The sequence below is a fragment of the Myotis lucifugus genome, unplaced genomic scaffold (assembly GCF_000147115.1).
Source record: "Myotis lucifugus unplaced genomic scaffold, Myoluc2.0 scaffold_6, whole genome shotgun sequence".
Taxonomy (NCBI): Eukaryota; Metazoa; Chordata; class Mammalia; order Chiroptera; family Vespertilionidae; genus Myotis; species Myotis lucifugus.
The window spans coordinates 17,789,904-17,806,240 of record NW_005871054.1 but is presented as its reverse complement, the minus strand read 5'-3'; the positions used below and the strand labels follow the sequence as shown (position 1 = coordinate 17,806,240).

The 16,337-nt window shown below is 39.1% G+C and overlaps 1 protein-coding gene across 17 annotated transcripts in view; it reads right to left on the bottom strand.

The window, feature by feature from the left end:
* MAP4K3 (mitogen-activated protein kinase kinase kinase kinase 3) overlaps window positions 1-15,431 on the bottom strand; it is an 87,838-nt gene extending 72,407 nt beyond the window's left edge. For 16 of the 17 annotated variants that reach the window (XR_002827190.1, XR_002827189.1, XR_002827192.1 and 13 more), the window contains exon 1: window positions 9,570-9,611. Coding sequence is in view for 11 of the 17 variants with exons in the window: in XM_023747490.1 (XP_023603258.1) it covers window positions 9,570-9,596 (27 nt within the window). In the remaining 6 variants the exon portion in view is untranslated. Of the gene's footprint in view, window positions 1-9,569; window positions 9,612-15,336 lie in introns of those variants that run through there. The other variant, XM_023747531.1, reaches the window with a different exon arrangement.
* Between the last annotated feature and the right edge of the window lie 906 nt (window positions 15,432-16,337).

Below are 16,337 nucleotides of genomic sequence, written 5' to 3'. Positions count from 1 at the left end.
CAATTTAATTAATACGAATAAAACTTAACAGTGGCATTGAGTTTGGGGAAGGACAAGGGACCAGGTAGGTAACCAAATGCCAACTTCCCATCAAGAAGCAATGGCAGCTGCGTCTCAAACTCCAGTGTGAGAGATGCAAATTAAAACCACAATGAGATATCACTTCACACCTGCCAGAAAGGCTACCATCAATAAATCAACAAACAACAAGTGCTGGTGAGGATTTGGAGAAAAGGGAACCCCAGTGCACTGTTGGTGGGAATGCAGACTGGTGTAGCCACTGTGGAAAAACAGTATAAAGTTTCCTCAAAAAAATTAAAAATGGAACTGCCTTGGACCCAGAAATCCCACTTCTGGCAATATATCCTATGAATCCGAAACACCAGTGTGAAAGAATATATATACTCCTTTGTTCATGGCAGCGTTATTTACAATAGTCAAGAACTGGAAACAGTAGATGAATGGATAAAAAAACTGTGGTACACTTACACAGCGGAATACTATGCGGTCATAAAAAAGGAGGAAATCTTACCTTTTGCGACAGTATGGATGGATATGGAGAGTATTATGCTATGTGAAATGATCCAGTCAGAGAAAGACATACGATTTCACTTATATGTGAACTCTAATGAACAAAATAACCCAAAAAGAAACAAAAAAGAAACAGAGGTAATAGATACATGGAGCAGAGTGCCAGCTGTTGGGGGTGGGGGACTGGATTAAAGAAAGTGAAGGAGATTAGTCAAAGAACACCTATGCATAACCCATAGACATAGACAACAATGTGGTGACAGCCAGAGGGAAGTGGGGGCTGGGTAGAGGCAAGCAAAGGAGAGGGGGTATGGAGACATCTTGTAAGAGTGTCAAACAATAAAAATAAAGAAAAGAGCCCTAGCAGGTTTGGCTCAATGGACAGAGCATCGGTCTGTGAACCAAAGGGTCCCGGGTTCAATTCCAGTCAAGGGCACATACCTTGGTTGCAGGCTCCTCCCTGGCCTGGGCCCTGGTTGGGGCCTGTGCAGGAGGCAACCAATTAATGTGTTTCTCTCACATCAATGTTTCTCTCTGTCTTTCCCTCTCTATTCCACTCTCCCTAAAAAAATCAATGGGGAAATATCCTCAGATAAGGATTAACAACAAAAATAAGAAAGAAAGAAGGAAAGAAGGAAGGGAGGGAGGGAGGGAGGAAGGAAGGAAGGAAAGAAAAAGCAAGCAAGCAAGCAAGCAAGAAAGAAAGAAAGAAAGAAAGAAAGAAAGAAAGAAAGAAAGAAAAGAAGCCTCCTGAGGTTTTGCATTTGAAAATGTTAGACTAGAAATGAAAGTTCCTTCCATTACAAATACTTAGATATGGCAGACAAGATACAACAAATATTCTTTTAAATGCACTGCTGAACTCAACAAGAAATCCACAGGAGGCAAAAACAGAAAAATAGTAATTAGCTCAAAAAAAAAATATGTTGAAAGGCTTTATTGAACAAAATAAGAGTAAGCAAGAGCTAAAGCCATGACCTTAACTTAAACTTGGAATCTACACACTTGAATTTTGATTTTTATCAGATGTGGTGAAAGCTGTAATTGAGACTATTGCATAAAACCAGGAATGCCCTTGAAAGGCCACACCTTTCAAGTGAAGGGTGTGTGTGTGTGTGTGTGTGTGTGTGTGTGTGTGTGTTTTCCATTGACAAAGACAGCAAATAAAAAACCAACTCTTTGAACCAGGCCTTCACTGGAATGTAGTCCCCTGAAAACTCATAATTACAAGCCTATTCTCAGTTGAGTATAAATTTACACTCTTGCAAGGAGGACCAGGAGCCTCAAGCCAAGGAAGGAACTTGAGCAGTTTCTGGGCATCTATCAGAAAGAGAAGCACATTCTCTGTCGTGAAACACACCTTTAGCTCATGCCCTAGGACAGTGGTCGGCAAACCGCGGCTCGCGAGCCACTTGCGGCTCTTTGGCCCCTTGAGTGTGGCTCTTCCATAAAATACCACGTGCGGGCGCGCATGTACAGTGCGAAGTTGACTTAAAACTTTAAGTAAAGTTTATTAAGTTAATTTTAGGGAACGTTGTGGAGTGAAAGAAGATGTAGTGTCGAGGATTGAGAAAGGTATGTTGAGATGGTTTGGACATATAGAGAGGATGAACGAAAGGAGATAGAGACGAAACAAGTCTACAAGACGAATGTGGATGGGAGAGTTGGAAGGGGTCGACCTCAGCGAACGTACCTCAATCAGATTGAGGACGTTTTTAGCAAAGGCCAGCCTAGGAGTACCCTAATGAAGTTAATAACAATGTACCTACCTATATAGTTTAAGTTTAAAAAATTTGGCTCTCAAAAGAAATTTCAATCGTTGTACTGTTGCTATTTGGCTCTGTTGACTAATGAGTTTGCCGACCACTGCCCTAGGAGATTCCTAAGTACTAGTATTAGCCAAATATCAGATAAAAAATTTACCAAACCAAAAGGAAATAAACCACCAGAACAGCAAAAGCTATGGACAACAAAATTAAACTTGCAAGAAGTTCACATTTAGGTATAAACAGATACATAATATAAATTTACAATTAAGTACACTTTAAAGTTTACAGAATTAAAAAGAGGCATTAAATACATGGGCCAGAAACAAAAACTACTTAGCAGATAGGAAAAAACGAACCTAGTAGACTTTCTAGATATAAAAAATATAACCTTTAACATTTAAAAATCTAACTGGAGCAGAGACAGAATTAGTAAACACAATGACAGATATGAAACAGCAAGGAGAGACAAAGAGAAGATAAAAAAGAGAGACTAAGAGACATCTTTAAATCACCAAATCTCACAAAATCATCTCATGAAAGAGAGATTAGCACACACCTAATTAAAGTTTCAGAAGGAAAGAACAGAAATAGAAAAGAAGCAGTATTTCAAGAGACAGTGACTGAAATGTTTCCGGAATGGATAGAAGGCATAAGACCTCAGATTTGGGAGACACACCAAGTCCCAAGGAAGCTAAATAAAAAAGAAATCCACACCCAGACACATCATATAAAACTGCAAAACACCAAAGACACAGAGGTGATCTTTTTAAAAAGCTAGAACAAATACTGAACAAAATGCATGTAAATGGGAAGGTGTGCTTGACATTAATGTGTTCTAAGGACCTTGTACTGTTTGGGAAGTATTTAGAATTAGTGAGTAATTTGGAGTTTTAGGTTAAAAACATGCATTACAATATAAGAGCAACATCTAGAATAATAAAATAGTACATAGCAGTGATTCTTAATTGGGGAGGATACTGCCCCATGAAGTAGCACAGGGAGGTGTTTGGAAATGTGTGAGGGCGTTCTGGTTTGTACCAGTAACAGGGGATGATGATAGGCAGGAGCCAAGGATTTTAAATGTCCAGTTTTGCCTGCAAAGTGCCACACAATGATAATCCCAGCCAAAATGCCAATAGCTCCTACACTGAGAAATACTGTACAGACCTACCAAAAAAGGAATTTAAACCATTCAATACGGAAATTAAACAATTCAATCCAAAAGTCACCTGTAGATGCGCTTTAAATGACAGACTCTTGGGGTTTACATGTAACATATGCTGAATCAATAGGTCTGAGGTGAGACGTAGGAAGCTATGGTTTTAATAACCACCCAGGTGGCTGTGATGCAGCCTAATGAGGATGAAGTGGTAGATGAATGGGGTTTCAGAGACTCCCTGTAAAGGGACAAACTCTGGAGGAGGAGACAGCCAGTGCTGAGGAGAAATCTAGCAGCAGGGTGTAGGTGTTGGCAGAAGTTCACATGCACATACCACTATGTCTCCCCAAATAAGAAACTGCAGATTAAAAAGCATTTTTTAAAAGATTAATAACAGTATAACCAGAACAATGCTTTTTCTTTTATATATTAGAAATAAAAATACAATAGAATGGTTCAGGACACCATCAATAAAATAATGCAATCCACAAATTACAAGTGAACCCCCTATAAACAGATGGTGCGAAGGTCTGTCTTCAGAAGTCCTGGCCATCCTCTGACCTACACCCCTTGAGCACTGCCCTTTATTCACCAGTTCCTAACGCCCTGGAGTAGCAGAACAGTATTTCTGTAAGATGTTAAAGACATCCTGGGGTGTTGGGGAGCATTCCTTGGTTAGGTCCTGAAAATAATTCCTACTGTATTCTCTTCCTAGAGAGTAACAATGCACAATAGCATATTAAAAGATTCCGTAGATTCTACAGTAAGAAAACCCATTTGCTTTTGTTTGAGTCCACATTTCCCACCATTATTCAATTAAGAAACTCCCAATTCTTCCCTCTTTATTAGGAAATTTAGGACTTAGAAAAATACATTCACTTAATGTTTATTCACTATTGTATCACTGGCACCGAGGACAGTGTCTGGAACACAACAGGCACTAAAAACAAAATGTCTGCTGAATGAGTAGTTTAAATCAGTTACATGTTAGTAAGTATTTAAAAACCAACCTGGGTGAATGAGGACAGAGCAAGCTTTGACTGATAGGTCTTCAGCAATATAAACACTCCCCCTATGGCAGGTCAACTTGACATCTCAGAATGGGGAGCTGGGAAGAGATGCTCACAATCTCACTAGCACTAAAAGGCTCCAGGACATCACTGATTAAATGAAATGCAAGATGTAGCTTATTTTGTGCAAATGCAGAATAATACCTCACTAGTCAGTATCTCTGAGGAATGCAGATTGAGTTTTTCAGATAATGGGATAAATGTTAAGTGGAAAAAAATGAATATTTTTAATTCAAAGAAGAAATATTATATATTCATTAAGAGTATAGCACAAAATTTTGCATTTTCTGTTAACTCAGCATTGTCAATTATCTATAAACTGTCCTAAAGTCATGCTCTTAAAGGTTACTGAGGTATGCAAAGCTATATGCCCTTTTACTAAATCATGGGTTCTTAACCTGGAGCCAAAGAATGGGTGGAATTTAGGGAGCCCAAGAATCCCAACACTGAATGCAAATTAATACATGTTTATGCAGATTTCTGGGCAGAAAGTCTTCGGCTTCCATCAGATATCTCAAAGGTGTCCATAACTCAAAGTTTAAGAACCACTTCTTACAAATAAACCTGGACTGTTCTTGTTTAATTTGAAGAGTTTTGCTTTTCCCCCTCTCAACAGCCTGTCAGTGGTTACCTCACTGTCAGTGTGCTGCTTAAGGCACCCCACCTCTTAATTTGCTCTGAGTTGGAGAAACTGATAAGTGGGTTTGTTAGAAAATGTACTTTAATTAAATCACCTAGGGCTTCACCTAGGAATATGGTGAAATCAAAATAAAACCACGAACTGAATATATTATTTCAAATAAACATTTATTTATGAAGATAATTGATGGTCCAGATTATTTTTATTATAAAACCACACAAACTATTCTACCCAATAAAATATTTATCTCACAAGAAGCCTTTGGTTTTTCCCCAATCTGTTTATTTCAGATAATTTCCATCTTACAGAGAAATATGCCCTTTGATGATATCAGTCATGAAACCTAGCCATTTGAAAACCCCACTTTTGCTTGTATTAATCAGAATCTATCCATGAAAAAAATATTTATGTAGCAACAAATGTCCTATTTTATTTTAAAATCACTTATATTTAGATCTGAAGTGAGTGAACAAATTACTAAATCTGCCTGCATTTGAGGACTGAATTTATATCTTTTATTAAAATCAATGAAATGAAAAGGACATGCATATGCCTTTCTTATGACACAAAATTCCAGAGTTAAATATATTTATAGGACAAACAGACAAACTTTAGCTTCATCAAATTATGAATGTTATTTTTACAAAGCACTCCTAGCAATGCAATTAAAACCATTTTTATGTTACTATACTATATATACAATTTTTTTCTATTATTCCCCTTTTCACTACGAATTCATCAGTTATTACAAGAGAATGACCAATATGAATACCATTTTCCCCACATTTCTCCTTTGTTCCCAACACCTTTCAACAGCACCTCATTTGCTCCTGCTGCTGCTGGACTTTTTACTTCAGTTGCATTATGGTAACCCCAGAGGATAAACTGAAGTGGGTCGGGCAGAAGGAGGGACAAACTCTAAGGGCACAATTACAGCAGACCTGAAATGATGACCGCCTCAACTAAAATACTAACTCAATGAAAATGGACAGAAGTGGTTAAAATTCTCCTTTATCCCAGGTTTTTTACTTTGGGGTTGTCCACAGCCAAAATTAACCAGAACCACATTATATTTGCTTAAGGCAGTGGTTCTCAACCTTGGCTGCACATTAAAATCAACTGGGAATCTTTTTAAAATCCTGATTTCTGGGCCTCATCCTCCAGAAATTCTGTTCTTTGTTACTAATGTCGTGGCCTCACCCCATAACAAAGAAACAGAATTTCCGGAGGATGAGGCCCAGAAATCAGGATTTTAAAAAGATTCCCAGGTGATTCTAATGTGCAGCCAAGGTTGAGAACCACTGGCTTAAGGTATTCTTTTCAGGAATAAGCAGCTATGTTTTCTGCTATACTTTCAATCCAGAGGTGTCTAGAACAGTCCTCAAAGGAAGGGCCGTAATGGAGCAGGGCCATTGCTCTCCAATAAAGCTGGACCTGAGCTCGCTCAGGTTGCTAAGTATCAAGACAACATATCCTCAAATAAGTTATAAAAGAGTTTGGCCAGATGGGCAGGAAAAGAAATGTACTCTAGTAAGCTCACATTATGGAAAAAAAGACCAGTGCAGAGAATAAGACAGGAGAATGTGCTTATGAGGCCAAAGACAAGACTAAACAGACAGGGGTGGCAGCAGCTAGGGGCCCGGATCACTGACAAGAACTGCACTGACCTCACCAGTACTAATGAGTAGTATTTGCAGGCACCACGTTTTAGTGGGATAGTTGTGGTTTCTCATGATAATCTCACACAGGTCTTTAAAGGCTGAAGTAAGAAACCAGACAATAAGTTTCTATCACCCTTGGTCAGTGTTATATCCTCTTCCCAAAGTCTCTCGAGTCTGGTCTGGAAAGGGGAACTAACTTCCTGTGAGTCAGACAGAATTTGAATCCATTAAATGCTGCTGAAATGCTCATCTCTAATTATTCCCCCAGAAATGGGAAACTCACAATGTGGAGCAAGTATCTATGTATTCACAATTCCAGTCTCTTTAAAAATCTATTTTTTAATTATAAAATTGAACATCTCACAGAAAATAACAAGTAAAAGAGCACAAATTAAAAAGTAAAAGTTTCCCCCTTTTACTTTTATGTTTGTCCCTTAATCCAGGGGCAAACTAGAATCCCTTTAGAAACCCTTATTCCATTAAAATGAAACAGATAGGCAGACAAAATGATACAGGTACGCATGCAAATATAAACATATATAAAAGCAATAAAGCACTGTGGTTATGAATATATTCCGAGTCTGAACCCCAGCTCTGTCATTTATTATGGATACACATAATACATTTATTAGCTTGTATGACACTGGGCACATTCTTTAATCTCCATATGCCGATTTCCCCATCTCTAAAATGAAAATCATGAATAAGGTAAACTACCTCATTATAGTTGTGAGGATTAAATGAGTCACTACTTGCAAAGTGCTTAGAACAGAGCAGGCAGATACTATGTGCTCACTAAGTGTCAACTATTATTGATTATTAATCAAACTTACACATAAATGCATAAAATGACATTTTAAATTTGCAGCAAGGTATGCAATGTTTATTCTCTTTGCTGCAATGTTCTTGTTTTCTAAATATGATCAGATAACCAAATATTTTCATAATCAGAAAAAAAACCTTATTTAAAAATTTAAACAACCTCAATGTGGCTCTAAGACCAAGGATACAGAGTGGGATTTTTGCACCTTTTGTTTTCCACTGTCTTAGTTCAGTGAAGTGACTCTCAAAACTTGGATAAAGTGGGAAAACACTGAGAAATATACATGAATCTCCTTAAAATGGATTACACTAGGTGTATTTAGTAAAAGTAGTAATTCCAATTACTGTAAAAAAGTACTTAAAATCAAAAAAGGAGTTTCACTAGTAAGATGGCATTTATGCAAACCAAATAATCATTATTATGAAGTTTAAAAACATCTTTTAAAATTATCTGTTTTAGAAATACAAATTTATGTAAACCTGTTATCCAACAGTAGAGATTGGTGTAGTTAATCATACTAGTTAATTCAGAACATGCTCTGATTACATTGGCATTGTGTGTCCTAATACAATATTAGGAATTAGTTGAAACGTTAGGGCAGGGGTAGCAAAGCAAGTAAGTATGTTATTTCAATTGGGGCGTTACAGAAACACAGTACCATAATGATTATTCAATAATATTTCAGTTATTTTAACACACCTCCTGCAAATCTGAGCAAATAAAGTAGCCCCCAAAGCATGATTGAAAATGTTTCTTTGGTATTTGTGAAGCGCACTCTAAGCAATCAGCAACAATGAAAAAGCTGAGAATTAGGAAGCCTAAGATCATTCCCAGATGCACTATGATTGTTTCCATTCTGATTGGCCAGTGAGATCTACAAAAGGTTAGATTTTCCACATAAAAGCTGAAAAGCATAGCCTTAGGCAAAGAAGCCAATAAAATAGGTGTGCTAGGGTTGGGAGGGTAAGCAGCTAAAAGAATAAAGTGGCAAACAGAAAAGGTAAGAGGCAGTGACAGCCAGTGCTGACAGTGGTAGAAAATAAGTCAGAGTGCAGTATGGTTACAGCCTGGCTGCACATGCACAGGGTACATGAAAATGTGCAACGAGCATTCTAAAATACACCTGCAAATGTGTGATTAAGCAAGGAAAATTTCTCAAAGATTAATGAAGTGGATAAACTGCTGTACCAAGTAACAAAACTTTGTTTCTTAAAATCAACTGTTTACATTTACTCCAATTTTTAACATTCTCATTTTCCTCACACTCACCATACGACCCCCCCAAAAAAAATCAGAAACCCAAAGTGCTATATTACACATTATCTGGAAAACACATTATCAAATAATTCTTCCCATTTGGTTAGAGGAGAGACAGGGAAAGAAAAAAATGGAGGGAGGGGGGAGGGACTGAGATCTCAGTAACTCTTCAGAGTATTTTCTGAAATATATGCTTGATTTAAAACCTTAAAAGTATAGCATCTATTACAGTTGCTGAAAAGTTCAGGATGATATATATATATATATATATATCTTGTGCTTACTGTGTAGATTATATGTATGCTTAAATATCAAAATACCAGAAAACCAGGGGAGGCAGCTATAAGTATTGTTATATTAATACTCCAGAGTCCCTTTGGGTAGAATAAAAGACAGTTTACAGTTTGTTTCTGAACTTCTAAGAATATTTTTTACTCAAGACAATGTGCGTTAGCTTCAAGCTACAAATCTACCAGGGTAAATAAAACACCTTTAAAAAGAACAATTTTAGCAGAAATACTAGCCCAGAAACAGTGCCTTGTCTTTACTTTTTATTAGAGACCATCCTATATAATAAAAGAGAAATATGCAAATCAACCGTCCCTCCACAACTCTCAAGCCACGCCCACACGCCAATCAGAGTGACTATGCAAATTAACCTGACAAAGATGGTGGTCAATTTGCATACACAGGTGTCAAGCGCCCCAGGAGGCAATGGCGGCCGCGGGCTCCCAGGACCAGTGCCGGCTCTGGAGGCGAGGCCTGCTGCACCAAGCCACGCCTGCGCACTCCCAGGACCTTGCTGGCTGAGAGTAGAGCAGGAGAGGAGCGGGCGGAGAGCGGGAGGTTTGGAGGACTTGGCAGAGCAGGAGACCGCTGGACATAGAGCAGAGAGAGAGAGAGGGCGGCTTGGAGGACGCAGCTCCCTCTGTCACCCCAGCTTCCTCATCACAGCTGTGGAAACTGACAGCAGGGAGGAGGAAGTCCCACCCCCACAGAATCAGCCAGAATCAGCCTTTGGTCAGACAGCTCTCAGCGGCCTGACAGCCAGGACTCTCATCCACCTGCATCTCAGACCGTGACAGTAGAGAGGTGGGACTATGTCTAAAGAACAACTGTTGATACAATGTAGCTCTGCAGCCGAAAGATGCCGGGATTATCGACAGAAAATGTCTGCAGAGCAGCATGAGTCTGATCTTGAAAGAAGGCGGCACCTGTGACAGAATGTATCTGAACACCAGCTACTGGAAAAACGTCGCTCTGATGCCGAAAAACATCAGCGTTATCGATAGAAAATGTCTAAAGACCAACGTGCCTTTGAAGTTGAAAGAAGGCGGTGGCGACGACAGAATATGTCTAGAACAGTCATCAACAAGTACTACCAATACCGGTAGGAACTGCCTTCTCAGCGAAAATGGAGTACACGACGATGCAATCCTCGAACATAGTTGTGGAATGACTGTTTGATGTGAATTTTGCCTATCACTAAATTTCTCTGATGAAAAACCATCTGATGGGAAATTTACTCGATGTTGTAGCAAAGGGAAAGTCTGTCCAAATGATATACATTTTCCAGATTACCCGGCATATTTAAAAAGATTAATTACAAACGGAGATTCTGACAGTAAAAATTTCATGGAAAATATTCGTTCCATAAATAGTTCTTTTGCTTTTGCTTCCATGGGTACAAATACTGCATCACCATCAGGATATGGGCCATACTGTTTTAGAATACACGGACAAGTTTACCACCGCACTGGAACTTTACATCCTTTGGATGGTGTTTCTCGGAAGTTTGCTCAACTCATATTTTGGATACAGCCGAAGCTACAAGTAAAAGATTAGCAATGCCAGAAAACCAGGGCTGCCCAGAAAGACTCACGATCAACATCAACAACCTCATGCATGAAATAAATGAATTAACAAAATCGTACAAGATGCTACATGAGGTAGAAAAGGAAGCCAAATCTGAAGCAGCAGTGAAAGGTATTGCTCCCATAGAAGTAACAATGGCAATTAAATACGATCGTAACAGTGACCCAGGTAGATATAATTCTCCCCGTGTAACCGAGGTTGCTGTCATATTGAGAAACGAAGATGGAGAACCTCCTTTTGAAAGGGACTTGCTCATTCATTGTAAACCAGATCCCAATAATCCAAATGCCACTAACATGAAACAAATCAATATCCTGTTTCCTAGATTAGATGCAATGACATATCCTATTCTTTTTCCACGTGGTGAAAAAGGCTGGGGAACAGATATTGCATTAAGACTCAAGAGACAACAGTGTAATCAACAATAATACTAGACAAAATGTAAGGACCCGAGTCACACAAATGCAGTATTATGGATTTCATCTCTCTGTGCGGGACCCATTTAATCCTATTTTAAATGCAGGAAAATTAACTCAACAGTTTATTGTGGATTCATATTCAAAAATGGAGGCCAATCGGATAAATTTCATCAAGACAAACCAATCTAAATTGAGAGTTGAAAAATATAGTAGTTTGATGGATTATCTCACATCTAGATCTGAAAATGACAATGTGCCGATTGGTAAAATGATAATACTTCCATCATCTTCTGAGGGTAGTCCCAGAAATAAGCAGCAGCGATATCAGGATGCTATGGCAATTGTAACGCGGTATGGCAAGCCCGATTTATTCATAACCAGGACATGCAACCCCAAATGGGCAGATATTGCAAACAATTTACAATGCTGGCAGAAAGTTGAAAACAGACCTGACTTGGTAGCCAGAGTTTTTAATATTAGCTGAATGCTCTTTTAAATAATATCTGTAAATTCCATTTATTTGGCAAAGTAATAGCTAAAATTCATGTCATTGAATTTCAGAAACGCGGATTGCCTCACGCTCACATATTATTGATATTAGATAGTGAGTCCAAATTACGTTCCTCTAATTAATTCCCTTTCAATGTGCACGAACTTTGTGCACTGGGCTACTAGTTCTTACTATTGGAGGAAAATAGATCTCTATTTCTATAATGTAAAAGGTCACAAAATTCTTAAAGTAAGGTCTACCAATGCAACATTTGGATCAGCCACAGAATAAGTTTGTCTTGAAACACTTTTTAGATTTGTGGAGCCCTGTGGATTCCCATACTTGCTATTTACATAAAGAAAAACGTTTATACTCAAAGATGGGATGGAGTTGTAAAGTGCTTTTATAATACAATATTATTGTTAAAGGCAAGGGTTGACTCTTTTGTTTTATTTTGACATGGCATGTCCTGAAATAAATATCAATTCAATATGAAAAAAAAAAAGAAAAACTGTAAGAACTGTATTAGACACACAGATGGCCAATTAGACATGCAAAAATGCTCAATGTCACCAATCATCAGAGAAATACAAATTAAAACCAAAATGAGATATCACCTCACACCTGCCAAAACATCTTGTACTTTAAAAATTCACGTTGCACTACGCAGCAAAAAGCACACTGTTAGCCTTGTTCAAGTTATGTGTCACTTTACAGGTCAGTAAGAAGTCGGCAAGAGAAATAAACACTTGTAACAGGTAGTAAATACTTTTGACAATACAGATCAAGGTTCTAATAATAATAGCCAGCTCAATGCAGGTCAGACTGAGATTATGCTAAAACTGGTAGGGTGGGAGTGGTAAATAGCAGCCTTCAATCCAGTCCAGAAATGAAAGCATAAGAGGAAAGTCCACATCAAATATCCATCTGCCATATTCTATATTCTCTTCTCCCTGGTAGAATAAAAAAGGCCCTGGGAACCATCTTGCTTCTACCTTTGAGGTGGATGGGAGTTTTGTTTAGGAAGGAGGAGAGGAAGGAAAGTCTACATTTAGCACCTCTTTAATGTAAGAGAAAGTGGCTCATTCTTTAAAGTATTTTAGGAACTTCATTTGTTAAGTGAAAGGTCAGACAAAAAGGCTATATTCCAGTAAAGGCTGCCCCAGCAGCCTAGGAGCAGGGCAAGATAAGCCTGGCAATGACTTCTAGAGAATAAGAATCGAAGTCACAGCCACATCACTCAGAGAAATCTGAGCACTTACATAGAAACTGTGCCAAAAAGTTAACGGCTCCTGTTACAAGCATACATTTTAGTGTTTATTACTAGAGACTGCTCTATGTGGGCCTTTGTTCTCTTATCTAAGATCTAGCTGGGTAAATAATATTTATATGGGGGAGGGTCTTATCTGATTTTTTAAAAAGGTATTTTATATTTCTGGGAACATCTAAAGGCATGCTCACAAAAAGAAAAACAAGCTGGTGAGTTTAAAAACAAGAACCCAATCCTGTGGCAACATAAGCCAATTTACCCCGGCCTCTCTTCTAAGCTCAAGACTCATATAATCAACTAGATAATCCCACTTGTCCCCCATATGCCTCAAATTCAACCCTTCCCCTCAAAACCCTGCTACTCTCCAGGTGTAATGGCATTGTGCAATACCATCCACTGTCCAAGCAGAACCCTGCAACCCAACATCTGAATCCTTCCCTGCCACGCCCCACCTCTCCATTCACACTTGGAGTGCGGGTGAATTTCCCGCCAAAATATAAGATGGCTCTGTCTTTTGGTTTTGTTCCATCCACCAAAAGGGTGGATTACAAACAAATATTTGGTAATACGCAGTTACAATCGGCCCGAGTTTACACGTTTCCCGCACTCCACCGCAAATCTATATGAACCGAGTTAAAGACGGCTCCCGCGGAGTACGCGCAATTCACGCGAGCCGACTTAACTCGTTTCCCGCACTCCAAGTGTTCACAGAATTATGTTTTATTGAACCTTTTTACTTCTCTGTTTCTACTCCTAGTGCCCCAGAGTTCAGCCACCATCATCTCTTCTTTGGAATACTCAACAGTCATCAAGATGATAGATTTAAACCAAACCATGGATAATTTAAATATATGTACCAAATATCAATTACACCTCCATAAAGTATCATTTAAAAAGAAAATAAAAACCTTAAAGGTCACTTCCACACTGTAAATTTTCTTGGCATCCTCGGGCAGAATCTGTATTCATTCCACATCATAGAACTTAAATATATTTCTAAAATAAATCGCTCTGTTATATGTTTATTTGTATGTCTATTTTCCCTGTTGAGGCTGTGAGCTCCCGGACTGTCATATTTATATTTTTATACCCAGGGCCAGGTAGGGTAGTGTATATATATAATTAAGTGTTCAATACATGTGTGATTAATTGAATTTATGTTTAATTTTTTTAAACCAAATGAAGACATACAAATGCAGTCTTCAGTAAATGAGGTTGGAGGCTTGATAATAGGTACTGAATGGGAATATGAAAGGGAGTTAAAGATGAGTAGCTGAACCTCAATAAAGATCCATTTGAAGCTGGATTAGCTGTATTTGGTATAAACACTTAGCCAGTTTGTGAATTTCTCCAGAAAAATTTAGTTGCAGAGAGCAAAAATTAGAATAAATAAAACACAGTAGATACTGAGATAAACTCAGTGTTAAAAAGTAAAGAAGACACAGTAATTTAACACTGTGGGCAAAAACAGACTAAAAGTAATTATCCAGATTCTATATGCAATTGCTGGTTTTGTTAGTCGGTATACATGCCTATTTACCTAGTATTATAATAAACGTAAAGACAGACCTACAATTCACAGGCACTAAGATAAGGGCAATACGGCTAAGGGACAAAGTAGCTTTAAAAGGGTCAATACTGCTTAAGCAGATAGTTTATAAGTGCTAATCCCAACAATGCACTGAAAATAGCAGAAGTCTACTACTAAAAGTACTTTGAAAAACTTCTCTCCAAAAAGCAGAAACACAAAATGCTGCGTAGGTATATGTATAACATTCTGTTTTTCAATATTAAACTTTCCTGAGAAATAACTTTAACCAAGAAGAGTGGAGGAGGACTGCTAATCTGTCTTTTCACAAGAAGGAAGATTTCTAGTTCAGGAATAGGCCACTGAATTATTTAAGTGAAAGAGGCAGAAGAATTCTAGATGGACTGGCAGGATATACCACAAATAGTTGGAATCAAGAATCCTGAGTTCCCTGTTCTGATACAACCTACACCCATTTTAATAAGTGAAAATTTTGCAGTTCTAGAAAATTAAGAATATAATCATGACAAAGCACTGGTAATGCTAAAAAAAATCTTAGAATTTTTTGTAAAGCTTTGTATCTATATAAATTTTGGTTGGGTGCCCACACATTATGACAACAAACTCTACTTAAAACCAGTATAGTCATTTAATTTTAAGAGCCAAGAAACTTATTACATGATTTTGGAACAAAAACGCACATGTGCAAAAAATCCCAGAATTTGTCTTCAAGAGACAAATGTTAACTTACTTTTAATGAAAATGATATTTAGAGAGGACTTAGCAAAGAGCTGAGAAAACTGTGGCCCTGAATGAGTGAAGTAACGGAAGCACAGTCATTTACCTAATGAGGGTGCTAGGAGCAGACCAAGATTGTCCTCGTGCCCTGAGGATGGTGACCAGATCAGTGCAGCCTGGAGGATGGACTGGATACAGAGTCAGTGGTCAGATACTGGTACTGATGAGAAAACAATCGCAATCACAACATATCTGAAGCCAACAACTAACATGACAGCCAAAAACGGGTCTCACCCAGTTACCACAAAGACTGAAGTTGACAGTGAGAATCCATTGGCTTTACTTATAACAACCAGCATGGTAGAGGTGCACATTCCAGGAACAGGGACAAAATGGGAGAGAACGCAACCAGAAGAAGTCATAAGAAAGGCAAGACCAGGTAGAGAGAGGCAGACTATTCCATCAGATAAAGGAGTCTGCTCACAGCTGTCTTTCTCAGAGCTACCTGGAGAACTCTTGGAGTGCAAGTGTCCTAGGCTCCACCTCATACATACTGACTAAGCAGCTCTTAGGAAAGCTTAGCTTTGGATCACTTTGCCACTCATAGGGGTAAAGAGCACACAGTTATTAACAGACTAGTGGCCTGGTGCACGAAATTCATGCACCGGGTTGGGGGGGGGGTGTGTCCCTCAACCCAGCCTGCACCCTCTCTGATCTGGGACCCCTCAGGGATGTCCGACTGCCAGGTTTAGGTCCAATCCCACAGGTAGTCGGACATCCCTCTCACAATCCGGGACCGCTGGCTCCTAACCGCTCACCTGCCTGCCTGCCTGCCTTATCACCCCTAACCACTCTGCCTGCCAGCCTGATCGCCTGCAACTGACCCCCCCTTCTGGTCTGATCACCCCTAACTGCCCCCCTGCCAGCCTGATCGCCCCCAACTGCCCCCCCACCAGCCTGATTGCCCCCAACTGCCTCCCCCTGCTGGCCTGATTGCCCCCAACTGCCCTACCCTGCCGGCCTGCTCACCCCTAACTGCGCCCCCCTGCCGGCCTGCTCGCCCCTAACTGCCTCGGCCTCGGCCCAGCCACCATAGCTTTGTCCAGA